This window comes from Mustela putorius, unplaced genomic scaffold (assembly GCF_011764305.1).
Source record: "Mustela putorius furo isolate JIRA1106 unplaced genomic scaffold, ASM1176430v1.1 tig00000487_pilon_pilon_pilon, whole genome shotgun sequence".
In the NCBI taxonomy this organism is placed as follows: Eukaryota; Metazoa; Chordata; class Mammalia; order Carnivora; family Mustelidae; genus Mustela; species Mustela putorius.
In genome coordinates this window covers 268,403-289,323 of record NW_025421399.1, presented here as the reverse complement: position 1 = coordinate 289,323, position 20,921 = coordinate 268,403, and the positions used below count along the sequence as shown (strand labels likewise).

General features: G+C 59.3%; 1 protein-coding gene and 1 pseudogene across 1 annotated transcript; both read left to right on the top strand.

The window, feature by feature from the left end:
• The first annotated feature begins 11,946 nt into the window (after positions 1-11,946).
• Positions 11,947-12,646, top strand: LOC123392262 (annotated as a pseudogene).
• A 6,904-nt stretch (positions 12,647-19,550) lies between these two features.
• Positions 19,551-20,576, top strand: LOC123392273 (keratin-associated protein 9-2-like). The gene has a single exon (XM_045080682.1). It carries the CDS (start codon positions 19,578-19,580, stop codon positions 19,986-19,988), a length of 411 nt encoding a protein of 136 aa, XP_044936617.1. The 5' UTR covers positions 19,551-19,577; the 3' UTR covers positions 19,989-20,576.
• Positions 20,577-20,921: the final 345 nt, after the last annotated feature.

Here is a 20,921-nt window from a genome sequence, read left to right as displayed (position 1 = left end):
CTGTGGGAGTCTGGAATCAGGCTTGGTGGGGAAACCGACTTGGGCTCAGGCATGACTTCGGCTCATCGCTAGGCATGTTGCCACTTCCTCACGAGGCATGCTGCCAGTCTACATGCAAGCCAGGGACCAGCGCCGGGGAAGGACCGCCAAGCCGACTCGCCAACCCCTTCCCAGGCCAGTGGGACTGGTAACACACGATGAAATTCATAGAGGACGAACGCAGATGCTGATGTGGCCACCTTGTTTTCATCTGAAATGTTTCCACGAGTTATCCCCAATTAAGAAACACGTTAAGCACTTATTTGCTAAAGATTCCTCACATTAGGGGGAAAAAAACTTCCTCTTCTTCCATTCCCGCATCATCAGGAAAACGATGTCAACAATGGGCAAGGAAGTCATGCCCATTGGTCCAAATGTGGGGACCCGGTGCATAAAATCCCCACAGGAGGACGAGACAAATGAATCTGAGGAACTCACCTCGGAACAGAAGCTCCCCCTCCACCTGTGACACCATGACCGAATCGTGCTGCTCCCCTTGCTGCCAGCCTACGTGCTGCAGGACCACCTGCTGCAGGACCACCTGCTGCCAGCCCAGCTGCTGCGGGTGCGGCGGTGGCTGTGGACAAGGCGGCTGCGGGTCCAGCTGCGGTGGGTCCTGCTGCTGCCAGCCTTGCTGCTGCCGCCCAACTTGCTGCCAGACCACCTGCTGCAGGACCACCTGCTGCCGGCCCAGCTGCTGTGTGTCCAGCTGCTGTCAGCCCAGCTGCTGTGGGTCCAGCGGCTGCGGACAAACTTGCTGTGGCTCCAGCTGCTGTCAGCCAGCCTGCTGTACCCCTGTGTACTGCACGAGGACCTGCTACCACCCCCCCACTGTTGCTGCTTGCCTGGATGCCTCGCCCAGGGCTGTGGATCCAGCTGCTGCTAGCCTGCTTGCCAGCCAAACCGCCGCCATAACGCCTGCTGGACGACCACCACAGACCCACGGCGGCCGCGGCCACCCCTGCTGCGTGTCCGGCGGCTGCCACACTTCCTCCTGACAACGGCCTCACCAACAACCCACAACGGCACACAGCACCGATTGGCCAGCGGGGAAACGGACACTGCCAAACGTTGCCCAAACCCAGCATGCAGTCGCCAACATTTCCGCTACTCACCTGCCTGTTCAAAGCCTTGGGAATCGGCTGGAGGAAGTGTGGACCACTTCTCCTGATTCTCTTCTTCCTCGGGTCTTGGGAGTCCCCTGCCAGCGTCATGCATGCGGACATGGAGTCAAGATCTCTGCCTTGACTCCACAGTCAAGATGGTCAGCCTGCCTGACGACCTTGGAGAAATAAAGCCCCTCACACCTGGTAGAAATGCATTCTTTTGCAACTCTTGGTGTCTGCGCAAGGAGGGTTTCCTTCTCGGTGCATTCATGGTCCTTGGATGCTGATTTCTTCCTGTCGGGACCCTTCTGCATGTCTCCCTAGACACAGGGACTCTCACATGAGTGTCTTAATAAACCCAGTACCGATCTGCGTACCATAACGCTGTCCGTGTCCCCGTACGGCATGCGCGACCTAATGGTTTCTGTACAGGTCACAGCCCACATGCACTAATTACCCGTTTGGAGACTCCTAGCCTGCCCCCACACAAATTCCTATCTCCATGTGAGGATGAGGGAATCTAGGGACGTTCTGTCCCAGAGCTGAGCTGACAGGGAAGCACTCAGGCGCCAGGCTACGTCTCCGGCCCTTGCTCAAGGGCGCTCACATACCCACGAGCAGGCGAGTTAGGCCACAGCCTGGGCCAGAGCACCAGCAAGATGCTGGTCCGAGGGTCTTTGAGGCCCGCGGAAGTCCTCTTGTCCTGTAGATGCGGGTGATATCTGGGACAAAGTGGTAGACAGCCGAGTGGCACCACGCAGGGACCTCCAGCCCAGTGTCAGGGCAGCGGCCTTGCCCTTCAGAGCTCCTGGGAACACTGGGGCACTTTCGCGGTGGTCGGCACCAGCCTGCCCAACGTGCACTCCTCCCGCTCAGAGACAGGAGAGCCTGCGGAGGGCCTCCTGGTCCTCAGGACCTCGGCGGGAGGCGGGATCGGGGAGCGGGGGTGGCAGGGGTGTGCAGAGCCCTGGACAGTTTTGGGACAAACACGTCATGCTCCGCAACTGGCACGCGATATGGCGTCAGGATCTACAGGGCACCGAGAAAAGGAAGGACGGGGGGCGTCACGGACCGAGAGCCCCTGCGCTGGGCGTGTGGGTTGCCTTGGAGTAATCCGTGAGCTCGGAAGCGCTGAAGGGAAGCAAACAACCTCCGGCCTCTGGGGAAGGAACCGTGAAGCGCTGGAGGGAAACCAAAGGGCCTCTTCTGGGGATGGGTGGGGGTGAGACCCACGTGAGGAGGAAGAAAGAGAAAAGAGCCTGGGCCTTCACCGGAGTCCCGACAGATCCAAGGCAGGCGCCTCTGGGCCCGCACTCATGCACGACGCTGCCTCGGCGCTCAGCGATGTGAGGCCGGATCCAGGCTCTGACGGGAAGGGCAGATGAAGGCCCTGGGTCACTTCCCGCGGGCAGTGGACGGACCTCTGAGGGGCTAGGACGGCTTCTGTCCCGGGCACCCACCAGCCCTGGAGACCAGCTATCCAGGAGGCTCTCAACAGACTGCCAACGCCGCACTTGCCTCTTGCTGGTTCTTAGGACTTGGGGGATTGTGAGCTGTGCTGAGAAACGAGAAACGGACAGGACCTGGGCTGCTCCCTACTTGCTAAGTACCGGCCTGATGCTTCATGTACATTTTCTTGAATTCCTGAAGTAATTTTCAACTTAGGGCTCAAGGTTCCCGCTGCAGGGGTCAGGAACTCAAGACCGAGATGGCTGAAAGTCACGTCAGCGCCTGGTACCTCCCAGAAGAGACACTGAAGATCAGCGTCCAGGCACGTAGCTTCGCTGGGGAGGGCAGATGCCAGTGGCCGGAGGGCGGGAAAGCGACGCAGGCTAGACGCACTGTCAGTCCAGGGTCCCAGCTTGCACGGGAAGCTTATACCCGAGAGCGAGATCAGAAAGGACGGAATACACTCATTGGGATTCCCCTAATTCAGCGACAAGGGAGCTGGCATCTCTACAAACCGGCTCTCCAGAAGCACTGGTTGAGCATTTCTCTCGGTGTGGCATGCACCGGCAGCGTGCCATCCTGCTGCGCCATGAAAACGGCCACGAGGCCCAGAGATGCGGATCTGCTGGGTAGAAGTTGTCCCGAGCGCAGGAAGATGCGAGATCCACGGCTGGCATATTGAAGGCGCCATCCCCAGTCTACGGTCTTCGGCTCTCAGACCCAGTATTTCCTTCTTCACCACGGTGGACAGGCACACATTTGTGTAAGAGGAAGACACAGGAGGAAGAGGAAGGAAGAGCGGAGGAGGAGGGGGGCAGGGAGACCGGGAGGTAGACGGACGCAGGCAAGAAGGGAGGAAGAGAAACGAGAACTGTGTACCCAGTGACGCTGGGGAACAGGCTTGGCGGGTTAACAAGGAGAGGACGAGAGTCTCCAACTCATCCCGTTATCCCCCGAACTGCCCCACTTGGGTCTCGGCCGGTCCCACGCCGTGGAAAAGCCCTCTGCTTTGCTGCGTGACGCGGGACTGCTGTCTCTCAGGAAGTTCGGTGACGGCTGCTTGCTTCGTCTGGGTGTCCTGCGGCTGTTTCTATCGCCCTGCTTGATTCTGCCTTCACAGACGGAGGAGATGAACTCGCATATCCTGCAGCCCAGAGTCTTTGATCGCACTGGGATATGCAGCTGGGGGGTGGGGGCTCCAAGAGACAGATGCCTGTGGGAGTCTGGAATCAGGCTTGGTGGGGAAACCGACTTGGGCTCAGGCATGACTTCGGCTCATCGCTAGGCATGTTGCCACTTCCTCACGAGGCATGCTGCCAGTCTACATGCAAGCCAGGGACCAGCGCCGGGGAAGGACCGCCAAGCCGACTCGCCAACCCCTTCCCAGGCCAGTGGGACTGGTAACACACGATGAAATTCATAGAGGACGAACGCAGATGCTGATGTGGCCACCTTGTTTTCATCTGAAATGTTTCCACGAGTTATCCCCAATTAAGAAACACGTTAAGCACTTATTTGCTAAAGATTCCTCACATTAGGGGGAAAAAAACTTCCTCTTCTTCCATTCCCGCATCATCAGGAAAACGATGTCAACAATGGGCAAGGAAGTCATGCCCATTGGTCCAAATGTGGGGACCCGGTGCATAAAATCCCCACAGGAGGACGAGACAAATGAATCTGAGGAACTCACCTCGGAACAGAAGCTCCCCCTCCACCTGTGACACCATGACCGAATCGTGCTGCTCCCCTTGCTGCCAGCCTACGTGCTGCAGGACCACCTGCTGCAGGACCACCTGCTGCCAGCCCAGCTGCTGCGGGTGCGGCGGTGGCTGTGGACAAGGCGGCTGCGGGTCCAGCTGCGGTGGGTCCTGCTGCTGCCAGCCTTGCTGCTGCCGCCCAACTTGCTGCCAGACCACCTGCTGCAGGACCACCTGCTGCCGGCCCAGCTGCTGTGTGTCCAGCTGCTGTCAGCCCAGCTGCTGTGGGTCCAGCGGCTGCGGACAAACTTGCTGTGGCTCCAGCTGCTGTCAGCCAGCCTGCTGTACCCCTGTGTACTGCACGAGGACCTGCTACCACCCCACCTGTTGCTGCTGCTTGCCTGGATGCCTCGCCCAGGGCTGTGGATCCAGCTGCTGCTAGCCTGCTTGCCAGCCAAACCGCCGCCATAACGCCTGCTGGACGACCACCACAGACCCACGGCGGCCGCGGCCACCCCTGCTGCGTGTCCGGCGGCTGCCACACTTCCTCCTGACAACGGCCTCACCAACAACCCACAACGGCACACAGCACCGATTGGCCAGCGGGGAAACGGACACTGCCAAACGTTGCCCAAACCCAGCATGCAGTCGCCAACATTTCCGCTACTCACCTGCCTGTTCAAAGCCTTGGGAATCGGCTGGAGGAAGTGTGGACCACTTCTCCTGATTCTCTTCTTCCTCGGGTCTTGGGAGTCCCCTGCCAGCGTCATGCATGCGGACATGGAGTCAAGATCTCTGCCTTGACTCCACAGTCAAGATGGTCAGCCTGCCTGACGACCTTGGAGAAATAAAGCCCCTCACACCTGGTAGAAATGCATTCTTTTGCAACTCTTGGTGTCTGCGCAAGGAGGGTTTCCTTCTCGGTGCATTCATGGTCCTTGGATGCTGATTTCTTCCTGTCGGGACCCTTCTGCATGTCTCCCTAGACACAGGGACTCTCACATGAGTGTCTTAATAAACCCAGTACCGATCTGCGTACCATAACGCTGTCCGTGTCCCCGTACGGCATGCGCGACCTAATGGTTTCTGTACAGGTCACAGCCCACATGCACTAATTACCCGTTTGGAGACTCCTAGCCTGCCCCCACAAATTCCTATCTCCATGTGAGGATGAGGGAATCTAGGGACGTTCTGTCCCAGAGCTGAGCTGACAGGGAAGCACTCAGGCGCCAGGCTACGTCTCCGGCCCTTGCTCAAGGGCGCTCACATACCCACGAGCAGGCGAGTTAGGCCACAGCCTGGGCCAGAGCACCAGCAAGATGCTGGTCCGAGGGTCTTGAGGCCCGCGGAAGTCCTCTTGTCCTGTAGATGCGGGTGATATCTGGGACAAAGTGGTAGACAGCCGAGTGGCACCACGCAGGGACCTCCAGCCCAGTGTCAGGGCAGCGGCCTTGCCCTTCAGAGCTCCTGGGAACACTGGGGCACTTTCGCGGTGGTCGGCACCAGCCTGCCCAACGTGCACTCCTCCCCCGCTCAGAGACAGGAGAGCCTGCGGAGGGCCTCCTGGTCCTCAGGACCTCGGCGGGAGGCGGGATCGGGGAGCGGGGGTGGGCAGGGGTGTGCAGAGCCCTGGACAGTTTTGGGACAAACACGTCATGCTCCGCAACTGGCACGCGATATGGCGTCAGGATCTACAGGGCACCGAGAAAAGGAAGGACGGGGGGCGTCACGGACCGAGAGCCCCTGCGCTGGGCGTGTGGGTTGCCTTGGAGTAATCCGTGAGCTCGGAAGCGCTGAAGGGAAGCAAACAACCTCCGGCCTCTGGGGAAGGAACCGTGAAGCGCTGGAGGGAAACCAAAGGGCCTCTTCTGGGGATGGGTGGGGGTGAGACCCACGTGAGGAGGAAGAAAGAGAAAAGAGCCTGGGCCTTCACCGGAGTCCCGACAGATCCAAGGCAGGCGCCTCTGGGCCCGCACTCATGCACGACGCTGCCTCGGCGCTCAGCGATGTGAGGCCGGATCCAGGCTCTGACGGGAAGGGCAGATGAAGGCCCTGGGTCACTTCCCGCGGGCAGTGGACGGACCTCTGAGGGGCTAGGACGGCTTCTGTCCCGGGCACCCACCAGCCCTGGAGACCAGCTATCCAGGAGGCTCTCAACAGACTGCCAACGCCGCACTTGCCTCTTGCTGGTTCTTAGGACTTGGGGGATTGTGAGCTGTGCTGAGAAACGAGAAACGGACAGGACCTGGGCTGCTCCCTACTTGCTAAGTACCGGCCTGATGCTTCATGTACATTTTCTTGAATTCCTGAAGTAATTTTCAACTTAGGGCTCAAGGTTCCCGCTGCAGGGGTCAGGAACTCAAGACCGAGATGGCTGAAAGTCACGTCAGCGCCTGGTACCTCCCAGAAGAGACACTGAAGATCAGCGTCCAGGCACGTAGCTTCGCTGGGGAGGGCAGATGCCAGTGGCCGGAGGGCGGGAAAGCGACGCAGGCTAGACGCACTGTCAGTCCAGGGTCCCAGCTTGCACGGGAAGCTTATACCCGAGAGCGAGATCAGAAAGGACGGAATACACTCATTGGGATTCCCCTAATTCAGCGACAAGGGAGCTGGCATCTCTACAAACCGGCTCTCCAGAAGCACTGGTTGAGCATTTCTCTCGGTGTGGCATGCACCGGCAGCGTGCCATCCTGCTGCGCCATGAAAACGGCCACGAGGCCCAGAGATGCGGATCTGCTGGGTAGAAGTTGTCCCGAGCGCAGGAAGATGCGAGATCCACGGCTGGCATATTGAAGGCGCCATCCCCAGTCTACGGTCTTCGGCTCTCAGACCCCAGTATTTCCTTCTTCACCACGGTGGACAGGCACACATTTGTGTAAGAGGAAGACACAGGAGGAAGAGGAAGGAAGAGCGGAGGAGGAGGGGGGGGGCAGGGAGACCGGGAGGTAGACGGACGCAGGCAAGAAGGGAGGAAGAGAAACGAGAACTGTGTACCCAGTGACGCTGGGGAACAGGCTTGGCGGGTTAACAAGGAGAGGACGAGAGTCTCCAACTCATCCCGTTATCCCCCGAACTGCCCCACTTGGGTCTCGGCCGGTCCCACGCCGTGGAAAAGCCCTCTGCTTTGCTGCGTGACGCGGGACTGCTGTCTCTCAGGAAGTTCGGTGACGGCTGCTTGCTTCGTCTGGGTGTCCTGCGGCTGTTTCTATCGCCCTGCTTGATTCTGCCTTCACAGACGGAGGAGATGAACTCGCATATCCTGCAGCCCAGAGTCTTTGATCGCACTGGGATATGCAGCTGGGGGGTGGGGGCTCCAAGAGACAGATGCCTGTGGGAGTCTGGAATCAGGCTTGGTGGGGAAACCGACTTGGGCTCAGGCATGACTTCGGCTCATCGCTAGGCATGTTGCCACTTCCTCACGAGGCATGCTGCCAGTCTACATGCAAGCCAGGGACCAGCGCCGGGGAAGGACCGCCAAGCCGACTCGCCAACCCCTTCCCAGGCCAGTGGGACTGGTAACACACGATGAAATTCATAGAGGACGAACGCAGATGCTGATGTGGCCACCTTGTTTTCATCTGAAATGTTTCCACGAGTTATCCCCAATTAAGAAACACGTTAAGCACTTATTTGCTAAAGATTCCTCACATTAGGGGGAAAAAAAAAAATCTTCCTCTTCTTCCATTCCCGCATCATCAGGAAAACGATGTCAACAATGGGCAAGGAAGTCATGCCCATTGGTCCAAATGTGGGGACCCGGTGCATAAAATCCCCACAGGAGGACGAGACAAATGAATCTGAGGAACTCACCTCGGAACAGAAGCTCCCCCTCCACCTGTGACACCATGACCGAATCGTGCTGCTCCCCTTGCTGCCAGCCTACGTGCTGCAGGACCACCTGCTGCAGGACCACCTGCTGCCAGCCCAGCTGCTGCGGGTGCGGCGGTGGCTGTGGACAAGGCGGCTGCGGGTCCAGCTGCGGTGGGTCCTGCTGCTGCCAGCCTTGCTGCTGCCGCCCAACTTGCTGCCAGACCACCTGCTGCAGGACCACCTGCTGCCGGCCCAGCTGCTGTGTGTCCAGCTGCTGTCAGCCCAGCTGCTGTGGGTCCAGCGGCTGCGGACAAACTTGCTGTGGCTCCAGCTGCTGTCAGCCAGCCTGCTGTACCCCTGTGTACTGCACGAGGACCTGCTACCACCCCACCTGTTGCTGCTTGCCTGGATGCCTCGCCCAGGGCTGTGGATCCAGCTGCTGCTAGCCTGCTTGCCAGCCAAACCGCCGCCATAACGCCTGCTGGACGACCACCACAGACCCACGGCGGCCGCGGCCACCCCTGCTGCTGCGTGTCCGGCGGCTGCCACACTTCCTCCTGACAACGGCCTCACCAACAACCCACAACGGCACACAGCACCGATTGGCCAGCGGGGAAACGGACACTGCCAAACGTTGCCCAAACCCAGCATGCAGTCGCCAACATTTCCGCTACTCACCTGCCTGTTCAAAGCCTTGGGAATCGGCTGGAGGAAGTGTGGACCACTTCTCCTGATTCTCTTCTTCCTCGGGTCTTGGGAGTCCCCTGCCAGCGTCATGCATGCGGACATGGAGTCAAGATCTCTGCCTTGACTCCACAGTCAAGATGGTCAGCCTGCCTGACGACCTTGGAGAAATAAAGCCCCTCACACCTGGTAGAAATGCATTCTTTTGCAACTCTTGGTGTCTGCGCAAGGAGGGTTTCCTTCTCGGTGCATTCATGGTCCTTGGATGCTGATTTCTTCCTGTCGGGACCCTTCTGCATGTCTCCCTAGACACAGGGACTCTCACATGAGTGTCTTAATAAACCCAGTACCGATCTGCGTACCATAACGCTGTCCGTGTCCCCGTACGGCATGCGCGACCTAATGGTTTCTGTACAGGTCACAGCCCACATGCACTAATTACCCGTTTGGAGACTCCTAGCCTGCCCCCACAAATTCCTATCTCCATGTGAGGATGAGGGAATCTAGGGACGTTCTGTCCCAGAGCTGAGCTGACAGGGAAGCACTCAGGCGCCAGGCTACGTCTCCGGCCCTTGCTCAAGGGCGCTCACATACCCACGAGCAGGCGAGTTAGGCCACAGCCTGGGCCAGAGCACCAGCAAGATGCTGGTCCGAGGGTCTTTGAGGCCCGCGGAAGTCCTCTTGTCCTGTAGATGCGGGTGATATCTGGGACAAAGTGGTAGACAGCCGAGTGGCACCACGCAGGGACCTCCAGCCCAGTGTCAGGGCAGCGGCCTTGCCCTTCAGAGCTCCTGGGAACACTGGGGCACTTTCGCGGTGGTCGGCACCAGCCTGCCCAACGTGCACTCCTCCCGCTCAGAGACAGGAGAGCCTGCGGAGGGCCTCCTGGTCCTCAGGACCTCGGCGGGAGGCGGGATCGGGGAGCGGGGGTGGCAGGGGTGTGCAGAGCCCTGGACAGTTTTGGGACAAACACGTCATGCTCCGCAACTGGCACGCGATATGGCGTCAGGATCTACAGGGCACCGAGAAAAGGAAGGACGGGGGGCGTCACGGACCGAGAGCCCCTGCGCTGGGCGTGTGGGTTGCCTTGGAGTAATCCGTGAGCTCGGAAGCGCTGAAGGGAAGCAAACAACCTCCGGCCTCTGGGGAAGGAACCGTGAAGCGCTGGAGGGAAACCAAAGGGCCTCTTCTGGGGATGGGTGGGGGTGAGACCCACGTGAGGAGGAAGAAAGAGAAAAGAGCCTGGGCCTTCACCGGAGTCCCGACAGATCCAAGGCAGGCGCCTCTGGGCCCGCACTCATGCACGACGCTGCCTCGGCGCTCAGCGATGTGAGGCCGGATCCAGGCTCTGACGGGAAGGGCAGATGAAGGCCCTGGGTCACTTCCCGCGGGCAGTGGACGGACCTCTGAGGGGCTAGGACGGCTTCTGTCCCGGGCACCCACCAGCCCTGGAGACCAGCTATCCAGGAGGCTCTCAACAGACTGCCAACGCCGCACTTGCCTCTTGCTGGTTCTTAGGACTTGGGGGATTGTGAGCTGTGCTGAGAAACGAGAAACGGACAGGACCTGGGCTGCTCCCTACTTGCTAAGTACCGGCCTGATGCTTCATGTACATTTTCTTGAATTCCTGAAGTAATTTTCAACTTAGGGCTCAAGGTTCCCGCTGCAGGGGTCAGGAACTCAAGACCGAGATGGCTGAAAGTCACGTCAGCGCCTGGTACCTCCCAGAAGAGACACTGAAGATCAGCGTCCAGGCACGTAGCTTCGCTGGGGAGGGCAGATGCCAGTGGCCGGAGGGCGGGAAAGCGACGCAGGCTAGACGCACTGTCAGTCCAGGGTCCCAGCAGCTTGCACGGGAAGCTTATACCCGAGAGCGAGATCAGAAAGGACGGAATACACTCATTGGGATTCCCCTAATTCAGCGACAAGGGAGCTGGCATCTCTACAAACCGGCTCTCCAGAAGCACTGGTTGAGCATTTCTCTCGGTGTGGCATGCACCGGCAGCGTGCCATCCTGCTGCGCCATGAAAACGGCCACGAGGCCCAGAGATGCGGATCTGCTGGGTAGAAGTTGTCCCGAGCGCAGGAAGATGCGAGATCCACGGCTGGCATATTGAAGGCGCCATCCCCAGTCTACGGTCTTCGGCTCTCAGACCCAGTATTTCCTTCTTCACCACGGTGGACAGGCACACATTTGTGTAAGAGGAAGACACAGGAGGAAGAGGAAGGAAGAGCGGAGGAGGAGGGGGGCAGGGAGACCGGGAGGTAGACGGACGCAGGCAAGAAGGGAGGAAGAGAAACGAGAACTGTGTACCCAGTGACGCTGGGGAACAGGCTTGGCGGGTTAACAAGGAGAGGACGAGAGTCTCCAACTCATCCCGTTATCCCCCGAACTGCCCCACTTGGGTCTCGGCCGGTCCCACGCCGTGGAAAAGCCCTCTGCTTTGCTGCGTGACGCGGGACTGCTGTCTCTCAGGAAGTTCGGTGACGGCTGCTTGCTTCGTCTGGGTGTCCTGCGGCTGTTTCTATCGCCCTGCTTGATTCTGCCTTCACAGACGGAGGAGATGAACTCGCATATCCTGCAGCCCAGAGTCTTTGATCGCACTGGGATATGCAGCTGGGGGGTGGGGGCTCCAAGAGACAGATGCCTGTGGGAGTCTGGAATCAGGCTTGGTGGGGAAACCGACTTGGGCTCAGGCATGACTTCGGCTCATCGCTAGGCATGTTGCCACTTCCTCACGAGGCATGCTGCCAGTCTACATGCAAGCCAGGGACCAGCGCCGGGGGAAGGACCGCCAAGCCGACTCGCCAACCCCTTCCCAGGCCAGTGGGACTGGTAACACACGATGAAATTCATAGAGGACGAACGCAGATGCTGATGTGGCCACCTTGTTTTCATCTGAAATGTTTCCACGAGTTATCCCCAATTAAGAAACACGTTAAGCACTTATTTGCTAAAGATTCCTCACATTAGGGGGAAAAAAACTTCCTCTTCTTCCATTCCCGCATCATCAGGAAAACGATGTCAACAATGGGCAAGGAAGTCATGCCCATTGGTCCAAATGTGGGGACCCGGTGCATAAAATCCCCACAGGAGGACGAGACAAATGAATCTGAGGAACTCACCTCGGAACAGAAGCTCCCCCTCCACCTGTGACACCATGACCGAATCGTGCTGCTCCCCCTTGCTGCCAGCCTACGTGCTGCAGGACCACCTGCTGCAGGACCACCTGCTGCCAGCCCAGCTGCTGCGGGTGCGGCGGTGGCTGTGGACAAGGCGGCTGCGGGTCCAGCTGCGGTGGGTCCTGCTGCTGCCAGCCTTGCTGCTGCCGCCCCCCAACTTGCTGCCAGACCACCTGCTGCAGGACCACCTGCTGCCGGCCCAGCTGCTGTGTGTCCAGCTGCTGTCAGCCCAGCTGCTGTGGGTCCAGCGGCTGCGGACAAACTTGCTGTGGCTCCAGCTGCTGTCAGCCAGCCTGCTGTACCCCTGTGTACTGCACGAGGACCTGCTACCACCCCACCTGTTGCTGCTTGCCTGGATGCCTCGCCCAGGGCTGTGGATCCAGCTGCTGCTAGCCTGCTTGCCAGCCAAACCGCCGCCATAACGCCTGCTGGACGACCACCACAGACCCACGGCGGCCGCGGCCACCCCTGCTGCGTGTCCGGCGGCTGCCACACTTCCTCCTGACAACGGCCTCACCAACAACCCACAACGGCACACAGCACCGATTGGCCAGCGGGGAAACGGACACTGCCAAACGTTGCCCAAACCCAGCATGCAGTCGCCAACATTTCCGCTACTCACCTGCCTGTTCAAAGCCTTGGGAATCGGCTGGAGGAAGTGTGGACCACTTCTCCTGATTCTCTTCTTCCTCGGGTCTTGGGAGTCCCCTGCCAGCGTCATGCATGCGGACATGGAGTCAAGATCTCTGCCTTGACTCCACAGTCAAGATGGTCAGCCTGCCTGACGACCTTGGAGAAATAAAGCCCCTCACACCTGGTAGAAATGCATTCTTTTGCAACTCTTGGTGTCTGCGCAAGGAGGGTTTCCTTCTCGGTGCATTCATGGTCCTTGGATGCTGATTTCTTCCTGTCGGGACCCTTCTGCATGTCTCCCTAGACACAGGGACTCTCACATGAGTGTCTTAATAAACCCAGTACCGATCTGCGTACCATAACGCTGTCCGTGTCCCCGTACGGCATGCGCGACCTAATGGTTTCTGTACAGGTCACAGCCCACATGCACTAATTACCCGTTTGGAGACTCCTAGCCTGCCCCCACAAATTCCTATCTCCATGTGAGGATGAGGGAATCTAGGGACGTTCTGTCCCAGAGCTGAGCTGACAGGGAAGCACTCAGGCGCCAGGCTACGTCTCCGGCCCTTGCTCAAGGGCGCTCACATACCCACGAGCAGGCGAGTTAGGCCACAGCCTGGGCCAGAGCACCAGCAAGATGCTGGTCCGAGGGTCTTTGAGGCCCGCGGAAGTCCTCTTGTCCTGTAGATGCGGGTGATATCTGGGACAAAGTGGTAGACAGCCGAGTGGCACCACGCAGGGACCTCCAGCCCAGTGTCAGGGCAGCGGCCTTGCCCTTCAGAGCTCCTGGGAACACTGGGGCACTTTCGCGGTGGTGGTCGGCACCAGCCTGCCCAACGTGCACTCCTCCCGCTCAGAGACAGGAGAGCCTGCGGAGGGCCTCCTGGTCCTCAGGACCTCGGCGGGAGGCGGGATCGGGGAGCGGGGGTGGCAGGGGTGTGCAGAGCCCTGGACAGTTTTGGGACAAACACGTCATGCTCCGCAACTGGCACGCGATATGGCGTCAGGATCTACAGGGCACCGAGAAAAGGAAGGACGGGGGGCGTCACGGACCGAGAGCCCCTGCGCTGGGCGTGTGGGTTGCCTTGGAGTAATCCGTGAGCTCGGAAGCGCTGAAGGGAAGCAAACAACCTCCGGCCTCTGGGGAAGGAACCGTGAAGCGCTGGAGGGAAACCAAAGGGCCTCTTCTGGGGATGGGTGGGGGTGAGACCCACGTGAGGAGGAAGAAAGAGAAAAGAGCCTGGGCCTTCACCGGAGTCCCGACAGATCCAAGGCAGGCGCCTCTGGGCCCGCACTCATGCACGACGCTGCCTCGGCGCTCAGCGATGTGAGGCCGGATCCAGGCTCTGACGGGAAGGGCAGATGAAGGCCCTGGGTCACTTCCCGCGGGCAGTGGACGGACCTCTGAGGGGCTAGGACGGCTTCTGTCCCGGGCACCCACCAGCCCTGGAGACCAGCTATCCAGGAGGCTCTCAACAGACTGCCAACGCCGCACTTGCCTCTTGCTGGTTCTTAGGACTTGGGGGATTGTGAGCTGTGCTGAGAAACGAGAAACGGACAGGACCTGGGCTGCTCCCTACTTGCTAAGTACCGGCCTGATGCTTCATGTACATTTTCTTGAATTCCTGAAGTAATTTTCAACTTAGGGCTCAAGGTTCCCGCTGCAGGGGTCAGGAACTCAAGACCGAGATGGCTGAAAGTCACGTCAGCGCCTGGTACCTCCCAGAAGAGACACTGAAGATCAGCGTCCAGGCACGTAGCTTCGCTGGGGAGGGCAGATGCCAGTGGCCGGAGGGCGGGAAAGCGCGACGCAGGCTAGACGCACTGTCAGTCCAGGGTCCCAGCTTGCACGGGAAGCTTATACCCGAGAGCGAGATCAGAAAGGACGGAATACACTCATTGGGATTCCCCTAATTCAGCGACAAGGGAGCTGGCATCTCTACAAACCGGCTCTCCAGAAGCACTGGTTGAGCATTTCTCTCGGTGTGGCATGCACCGGCAGCGTGCCATCCTGCTGCGCCATGAAAACGGCCACGAGGCCCAGAGATGCGGATCTGCTGGGTAGAAGTTGTCCCGAGCGCAGGAAGATGCGAGATCCACGGCTGGCATATTGAAGGCGCCATCCCCAGTCTACGGTCTTCGGCTCTCAGACCCAGTATTTCCTTCTTCACCACGGTGGACAGGCACACATTTGTGTAAGAGGAAGACACAGGAGGAAGAGGAAGGAAGAGCGGAGGAGGAGGGGGGCAGGGAGACCGGGAGGTAGACGGACGCAGGCAAGAAGGGAGGAAGAGAAACGAGAACTGTGTACCCAGTGACGCTGGGGAACAGGCTTGGCGGGTTAACAAGGAGAGGACGAGAGTCTCCAACTCATCCCGTTATCCCCCGAACTGCCCCACTTGGGTCTCGGCCGGTCCCACGCCGTGGAAAAGCCCTCTGCTTTGCTGCGTGACGCGGGACTGCTGTCTCTCAGGAAGTTCGGTGACGGCTGCTTGCTTCGTCTGGGTGTCCTGCGGCTGTTTCTATCGCCCTGCTTGATTCTGCCTTCACAGACGGAGGAGATGAACTCGCATATCCTGCAGCCCAGAGTCTTTGATCGCACTGGGATATGCAGCTGGGGGGTGGGGGCTCCAAGAGACAGATGCCTGTGGGAGTCTGGAATCAGGCTTGGTGGGGAAACCGACTTGGGCTCAGGCATGACTTCGGCTCATCGCTAGGCATGTTGCCACTTCCTCACGAGGCATGCTGCCAGTCTACATGCAAGCCAGGGACCAGCGCCGGGGGAAGGACCGCCAAGCCGACTCGCCAACCCCTTCCCAGGCCAGTGGGACTGGTAACACACGATGAAATTCATAGAGGACGAACGCAGATGCTGATGTGGCCACCTTGTTTTCATCTGAAATGTTTCCACGAGTTATCCCCAATTAAGAAACACGTTAAGCACTTATTTGCTAAAGATTCCTCACATTAGGGGGAAAAAAACTTCCTCTTCTTCCATTCCCGCATCATCAGGAAAACGATGTCAACAATGGGCAAGGAAGTCATGCCCATTGGTCCAAATGTGGGGACCCGGTGCATAAAATCCCCACAGGAGGACGAGACAAATGAATCTGAGGAACTCACCTCGGAACAGAAGCTCCCCCTCCACCTGTGACACCATGACCGAATCGTGCTGCTCCCCTTGCTGCCAGCCTACGTGCTGCAGGACCACCTGCTGCAGGACCACCTGCTGCCAGCCCAGCTGCTGCGGGTGCGGCGGTGGCTGTGGACAAGGCGGCTGCGGGTCCAGCTGCGGTGGGTCCTGCTGCTGCCAGCCTTGCTGCTGCCGCCCAACTTGCTGCCAGACCACCTGCTGCAGGACCACCTGCTGCCGGCCCAGCTGCTGTGTGTCCAGCTGCTGTCAGCCCAGCTGCTGTGGGTCCAGCGGCTGCGGACAAACTTGCTGTGGCTCCAGCTGCTGTCAGCCAGCCTGCTGTACCCCTGTGTACTGCACGAGGACCTGCTACCACCCCCCACCTGTTGCTGCTTGCCTGGATGCCTCGCCCAGGGCTGTGGATCCAGCTGCTGCTAGCCTGCTTGCCAGCCAAACCGCCGCCATAACGCCTGCTGGACGACCACCACAGACCCACGGCGGCCGCGGCCACCCCTGCTGCGTGTCCGGCGGCTGCCACACTTCCTCCTGACAACGGCCTCACCAACAACCCACAACGGCACACAGCACCGATTGGCCAGCGGGGAAACGGACACTGCCAAAACGTTGCCCAAACCCAGCATGCAGTCGCCAACATTTCCGCTACTCACCTGCCTGTTCAAAGCCTTGGGAATCGGCTGGAGGAAGTGTGGACCACTTCTCCTGATTCTCTTCTTCCTCGGGTCTTGGGAGTCCCCTGCCAGCGTCATGCATGCGGACATGGAGTCAAGATCTCTGCCTTGACTCCACAGTCAAGATGGTCAGCCTGCCTGACGACCTTGGAGAAATAAAGCCCCTCACACCTGGTAGAAATGCATTCTTTTGCAACTCTTGGTGTCTGCGCAAGGAGGGTTTCCTTCTCGGTGCATTCATGGTCCTTGGATGCTGATTTCTTCCTGTCGGGACCCTTCTGCATGTCTCCCTAGACACAGGGACTCTCACATGAGTGTCTTAATAAACCCAGTACCGATCTGCGTACCATAACGCTGTCCGTGTCCCCGTACGGCATGCGCGACCTAATGGTTTCTGTACAGGTCACAGCCCACATGCACTAATTACCCGTTTGGAGACTCCTAGCCTGCCCCCACAAATTCCTATCTCCATGTGAGGATGAGGGAATCTAGGGACGTTCTGTCCCAGAGCTGAGCTGACAGGGAAGCACTCAGGCGCCAGGCTACGTCTCCGGCCCTTGCTCAAGGGCGCTCACATACCCACGAGCAGGCGAGTTAGGCCACAGCCTGGGCCAGAGCACCAGCAAGATGCTGGTCCGAGGGTCTTTGAGGCCCGCGGAAGTCCTCTTGTCCTGTAGATGCGGGTGATATCTGGGACAAAGTGGTAGACACAGCCGAGTGGCACCACGCAGGGACCTCCAGCCCAGTGTCAGGGCAGCGGCCTTGCCCTTCAGAGCTCCTGGGAACACTGGGGCACTTTCGCGGTGGTCGGCACCAGCCCTGCCCAACGTGCACTCCTCCCGCTCAGAGACAGGAGAGCCTGCGGAGGGCCTCCTGGTCCTCAGGACCTCGGCGGGAGGCGGGATCGGGGAGCGGGGGTGGCAGGGGTGTGCAGAGCCCTGGACAGTTTTGGGACAAACACGTCATGCTCCGCAACTGGCACGCGATATGGCGTCAGGATCTACAGGGCACCGAGAAAAGGAAGGACGGGGGGCGTCACGGACCGAGAGCCCCTGCGCTGGGCGTGTGGGTTGCCTTGGAGTAATCCGTGAGCTCGGAAGCGCTGAAGGGAAGCAAACAACCTCCGGCCTCTGGGGAAGGAACCGTGAAGCGCTGGAGGGAAACCAAAGGGCCTCTTCTGGGGATGGGTGGGGGTGAGACCCACGTGAGGAGGAAGAAAGAGAAAAGAGCCTGGGCCTTCACCGGAGTCCCGACAGATCCAAGGCAGGCGCCTCTGGGCCCGCACTCATGCACGACGCTGCCTCGGCGCTCAGCGATGTGAGGCCGGATCCAGGCTCTGACGGGAAGGGCAGATGAAGGCCCTGGGTCACTTCCCGCGGGCAGTGGACGGACCTCTGAGGGGCTAGGACGGCTTCTGTCCCGGGCACCCACCAGCCCTGGAGACCAGCTATCCAGGAGGCTCTCAACAGACTGCCAACGCCGCACTTGCCTCTTGCTGGTTCTTAGGACTTGGGGGATTGTGAGCTGTGCTGAGAAACGAGAAACGGACAGGACCTGGGCTGCTCCCTACTTGCTAAGTACCGGCCTGATGCTTCATGTACATTTTCTTGAATTCCTGAAGTAATTTTCAACTTAGGGCTCAAGGTTCCCGCTGCAGGGGTCAGGAACTCAAGACCGAGATGGCTGAAAGTCACGTCAGCGCCTGGTACCACTCCCAGAAGAGACACTGAAGATCAGCGTCCAGGCACGTAGCTTCGCTGGGGAGGGCAGATGCCAGTGGCCGGAGGGCGGGAAAGCGACGCAGGCAGGCTAGACGCACTGTCAGTCCAGGGTCCCAGCTTGCACGGGAAGCTTATACCCGAGAGCGAGATCAGAAAGGACGGAATACACTCATTGGGATTCCCCTAATTCAGCGACAAGGGAGCTGGCATCTCTACAAACCGGCTCTCCAGAAGCACTGGTTGAGCATTTCTCTCGGTGTGGCATGCACCGGCAGCGTGCCATCCTGCTGCGCCATGAAAACGGCCACGAGGCCCAGAGATGCGGATCTGCTGGGTAGAAGTTGTCCCGAGCGCAGGAAGATGCGAGATCCACGGCTGGCATATTGAAGGCGCCATCCCCAGTCTACGGTCTTCGGCTCTCAGACCCAGTATTTCCTTCTTCACCACGGTGGACAGGCACACATTTGTGTAAGAGGAAGACACAGGAGGAAGAGGAAGGAAGAGCGGAGGAGGAGGGGGGCAGGGAGACCGGGAGGTAGACGGACGCAGGCAAGAAGGGAGGAAGAGAAACGAGAACTGTGTACCCAGTGACGCTGGGGAACAGGCTTGGCGGGTTAACAAGGAGAGGACGAGAGTCTCCAACTCATCCCGTTATCCCCCGAACTGCCCCACTTGGGTCTCGGCCGGTCCCACGCCGTGGAAAAGCCCTCTGCTTTGCTGCGTGACGCGGGACTGCTGTCTCTCAGGAAGTTCGGTGACGGCTGCTTGCTTCGTCTGGGTGTCCTGCGGCTGTTTCTATCGCCCTGCTTGATTCTGCCTTCACAGACGGAGGAGATGAACTCGCATATCCTGCAGCCCAGAGTCTTTGATCGCACTGGGATATGCAGCTGGGGGGTGGGGGCTCCAAGAGACAGATGCCTGTGGGAGTCTGGAATCAGGCTTGGTGGGGAAACCGACTTGGGCTCAGGCATGACTTCGGCTCATCGCTAGGCATGTTGCCACTTCCTCACGAGGCATGCTGCCAGTCTACATGCAAGCCAGGGACCAGCGCCGGGGAAGGACCGCCAAGCCGACTCGCCAACCCCTTCCCAGGCCAGTGGGACTGGTAACACACGATGAAATTCATAGAGGACGAACGCAGATGCTGATGTGGCCACCTTGTTTTCATCTGAAATGTTTCCACGAGTTATCCCCAATTAAGAAACACGTTAAGCACTTATTTGCTAAAGATTCCTCACATTAGGGGGAAAAAAAAAACTTCCTCTTCTTCCATTCCCGCATCATCAGGAAAACGATGTCAACAATGGGCAAGGAAGTCATGCCCATTGGTCCAAATGTGGGGACCCGGTGCATAAAATCCCCACAGGAGGACGAGACAAATGAATCTGAGGAACTCACCTCGGAACAGAAGCTCCCCCTCCACCTGTGACACCATGACCGAATCGTGCTGCTCCCCTTGCTGCCAGCCTACGTGCTGCAGGACCACCTGCTGCAGGACCACCTGCTGCCAGCCCAGCTGCTGCGGGTGCGGCGGTGGCTGTGGACAAGGCGGCTGCGGGTCCAGCTGCGGTGGGTCCTGCTGCTGCCAGCCTTGCTGCTGCCGCCCAACTTGCTGCCAGACCACCTGCTGCAGGACCACCTGCTGCCGGCCCAGCTGCTGTGTGTCCAGCTGCTGTCAGCCCAGCTGCTGTGGGTCCAGCGGCTGCGGACAAACTTGCTGTGGCTCCAGCTGCTGTCAGCCAGCCTGCTGTACCCCTGTGTACTGCACGAGGACCTGCTACCACCCCACCTGTTGCTGCTTGCCTGGATGCCTCGCCCAGGGCTGTGGATCCAGCTGCTGCTAGCCTGCTTGCCAGCCAAACCGCCGCCATAACGCCTGCTGGACGACCACCACAGACCCACGGCGGCCGCGGCCACCCCTGCTGCGTGTCCGGCGGCTGCCACACTTCCTCCTGACAACGGCCTCACCAACAACCCACAACGGCACACAGCACCGATTGGCCAGCGGGGAAACGGACACTGCCAAACGTTGCCCAAACCCAGCATGCAGTCGCCAACATTTCCGCTACTCACCTGCCTGTTCAAAGCCTTGGGAATCGGCTGGAGGAAGTGTGGACCACTTCTCCTGATTCTCTTCTTCCTCGGGTCTTGGGAGTCCCCTGCCAGCGTCATGCATGCGGACATGGAGTCAAGATCTCTGCCTTGACTCCACAGTCAAGATGGTCAGCCTGCCTGACGACCTTGGAGAAATAAAGCCCCTCACACCTGGTAGAAATGCATTCTTTTGCAACTCTTGGTGTCTGCGCAAGGAGGGTTTCCTTCTCGGTGCATTCATGGTCCTTGGATGCTGATTTCTTCCTGTCGGGACCCTTCTGCATGTCTCCCTAGACACAGGGACTCTCACATGAGTGTCTTAATAAACCCAGTACCGATCTGCGTACCATAACGCTGTCCGTGTCCCCGTACGGCATGCGCGACCTAATGGTTTCTGTACAGGTCACAGCCCACATGCACTAATTACCCGTTTGGAGACTCCTAGCCTGCCCCCACAAATTCCTATCTCCATGTGAGGATGAGGGAATCTAGGGACGTTCTGTCCCAGAGCTGAGCTGACAGGGAAGCACTCAGGCGCCAGGCTACGTCTCCGGCCCTTGCTCAAGGGCGCTCACATACCCACGAGCAGGCGAGTTAGGCCACAGCCTGGGCCAGAGCACCAGCAAGATGCTGGTCCGAGGGTCTTTGAGGCCCGCGGAAGTCCTCTTGTCCTGTAGATGCGG

Bases quoted from the DNA above. Each gene is read 5' to 3' on its own strand.
- LOC123392273 (XM_045080682.1), top strand. From the start codon at position 19,578: ATGACCGAATCGTGCTGCTCCCCTTGCTGCCAGCCTACGTGCTGCAGG.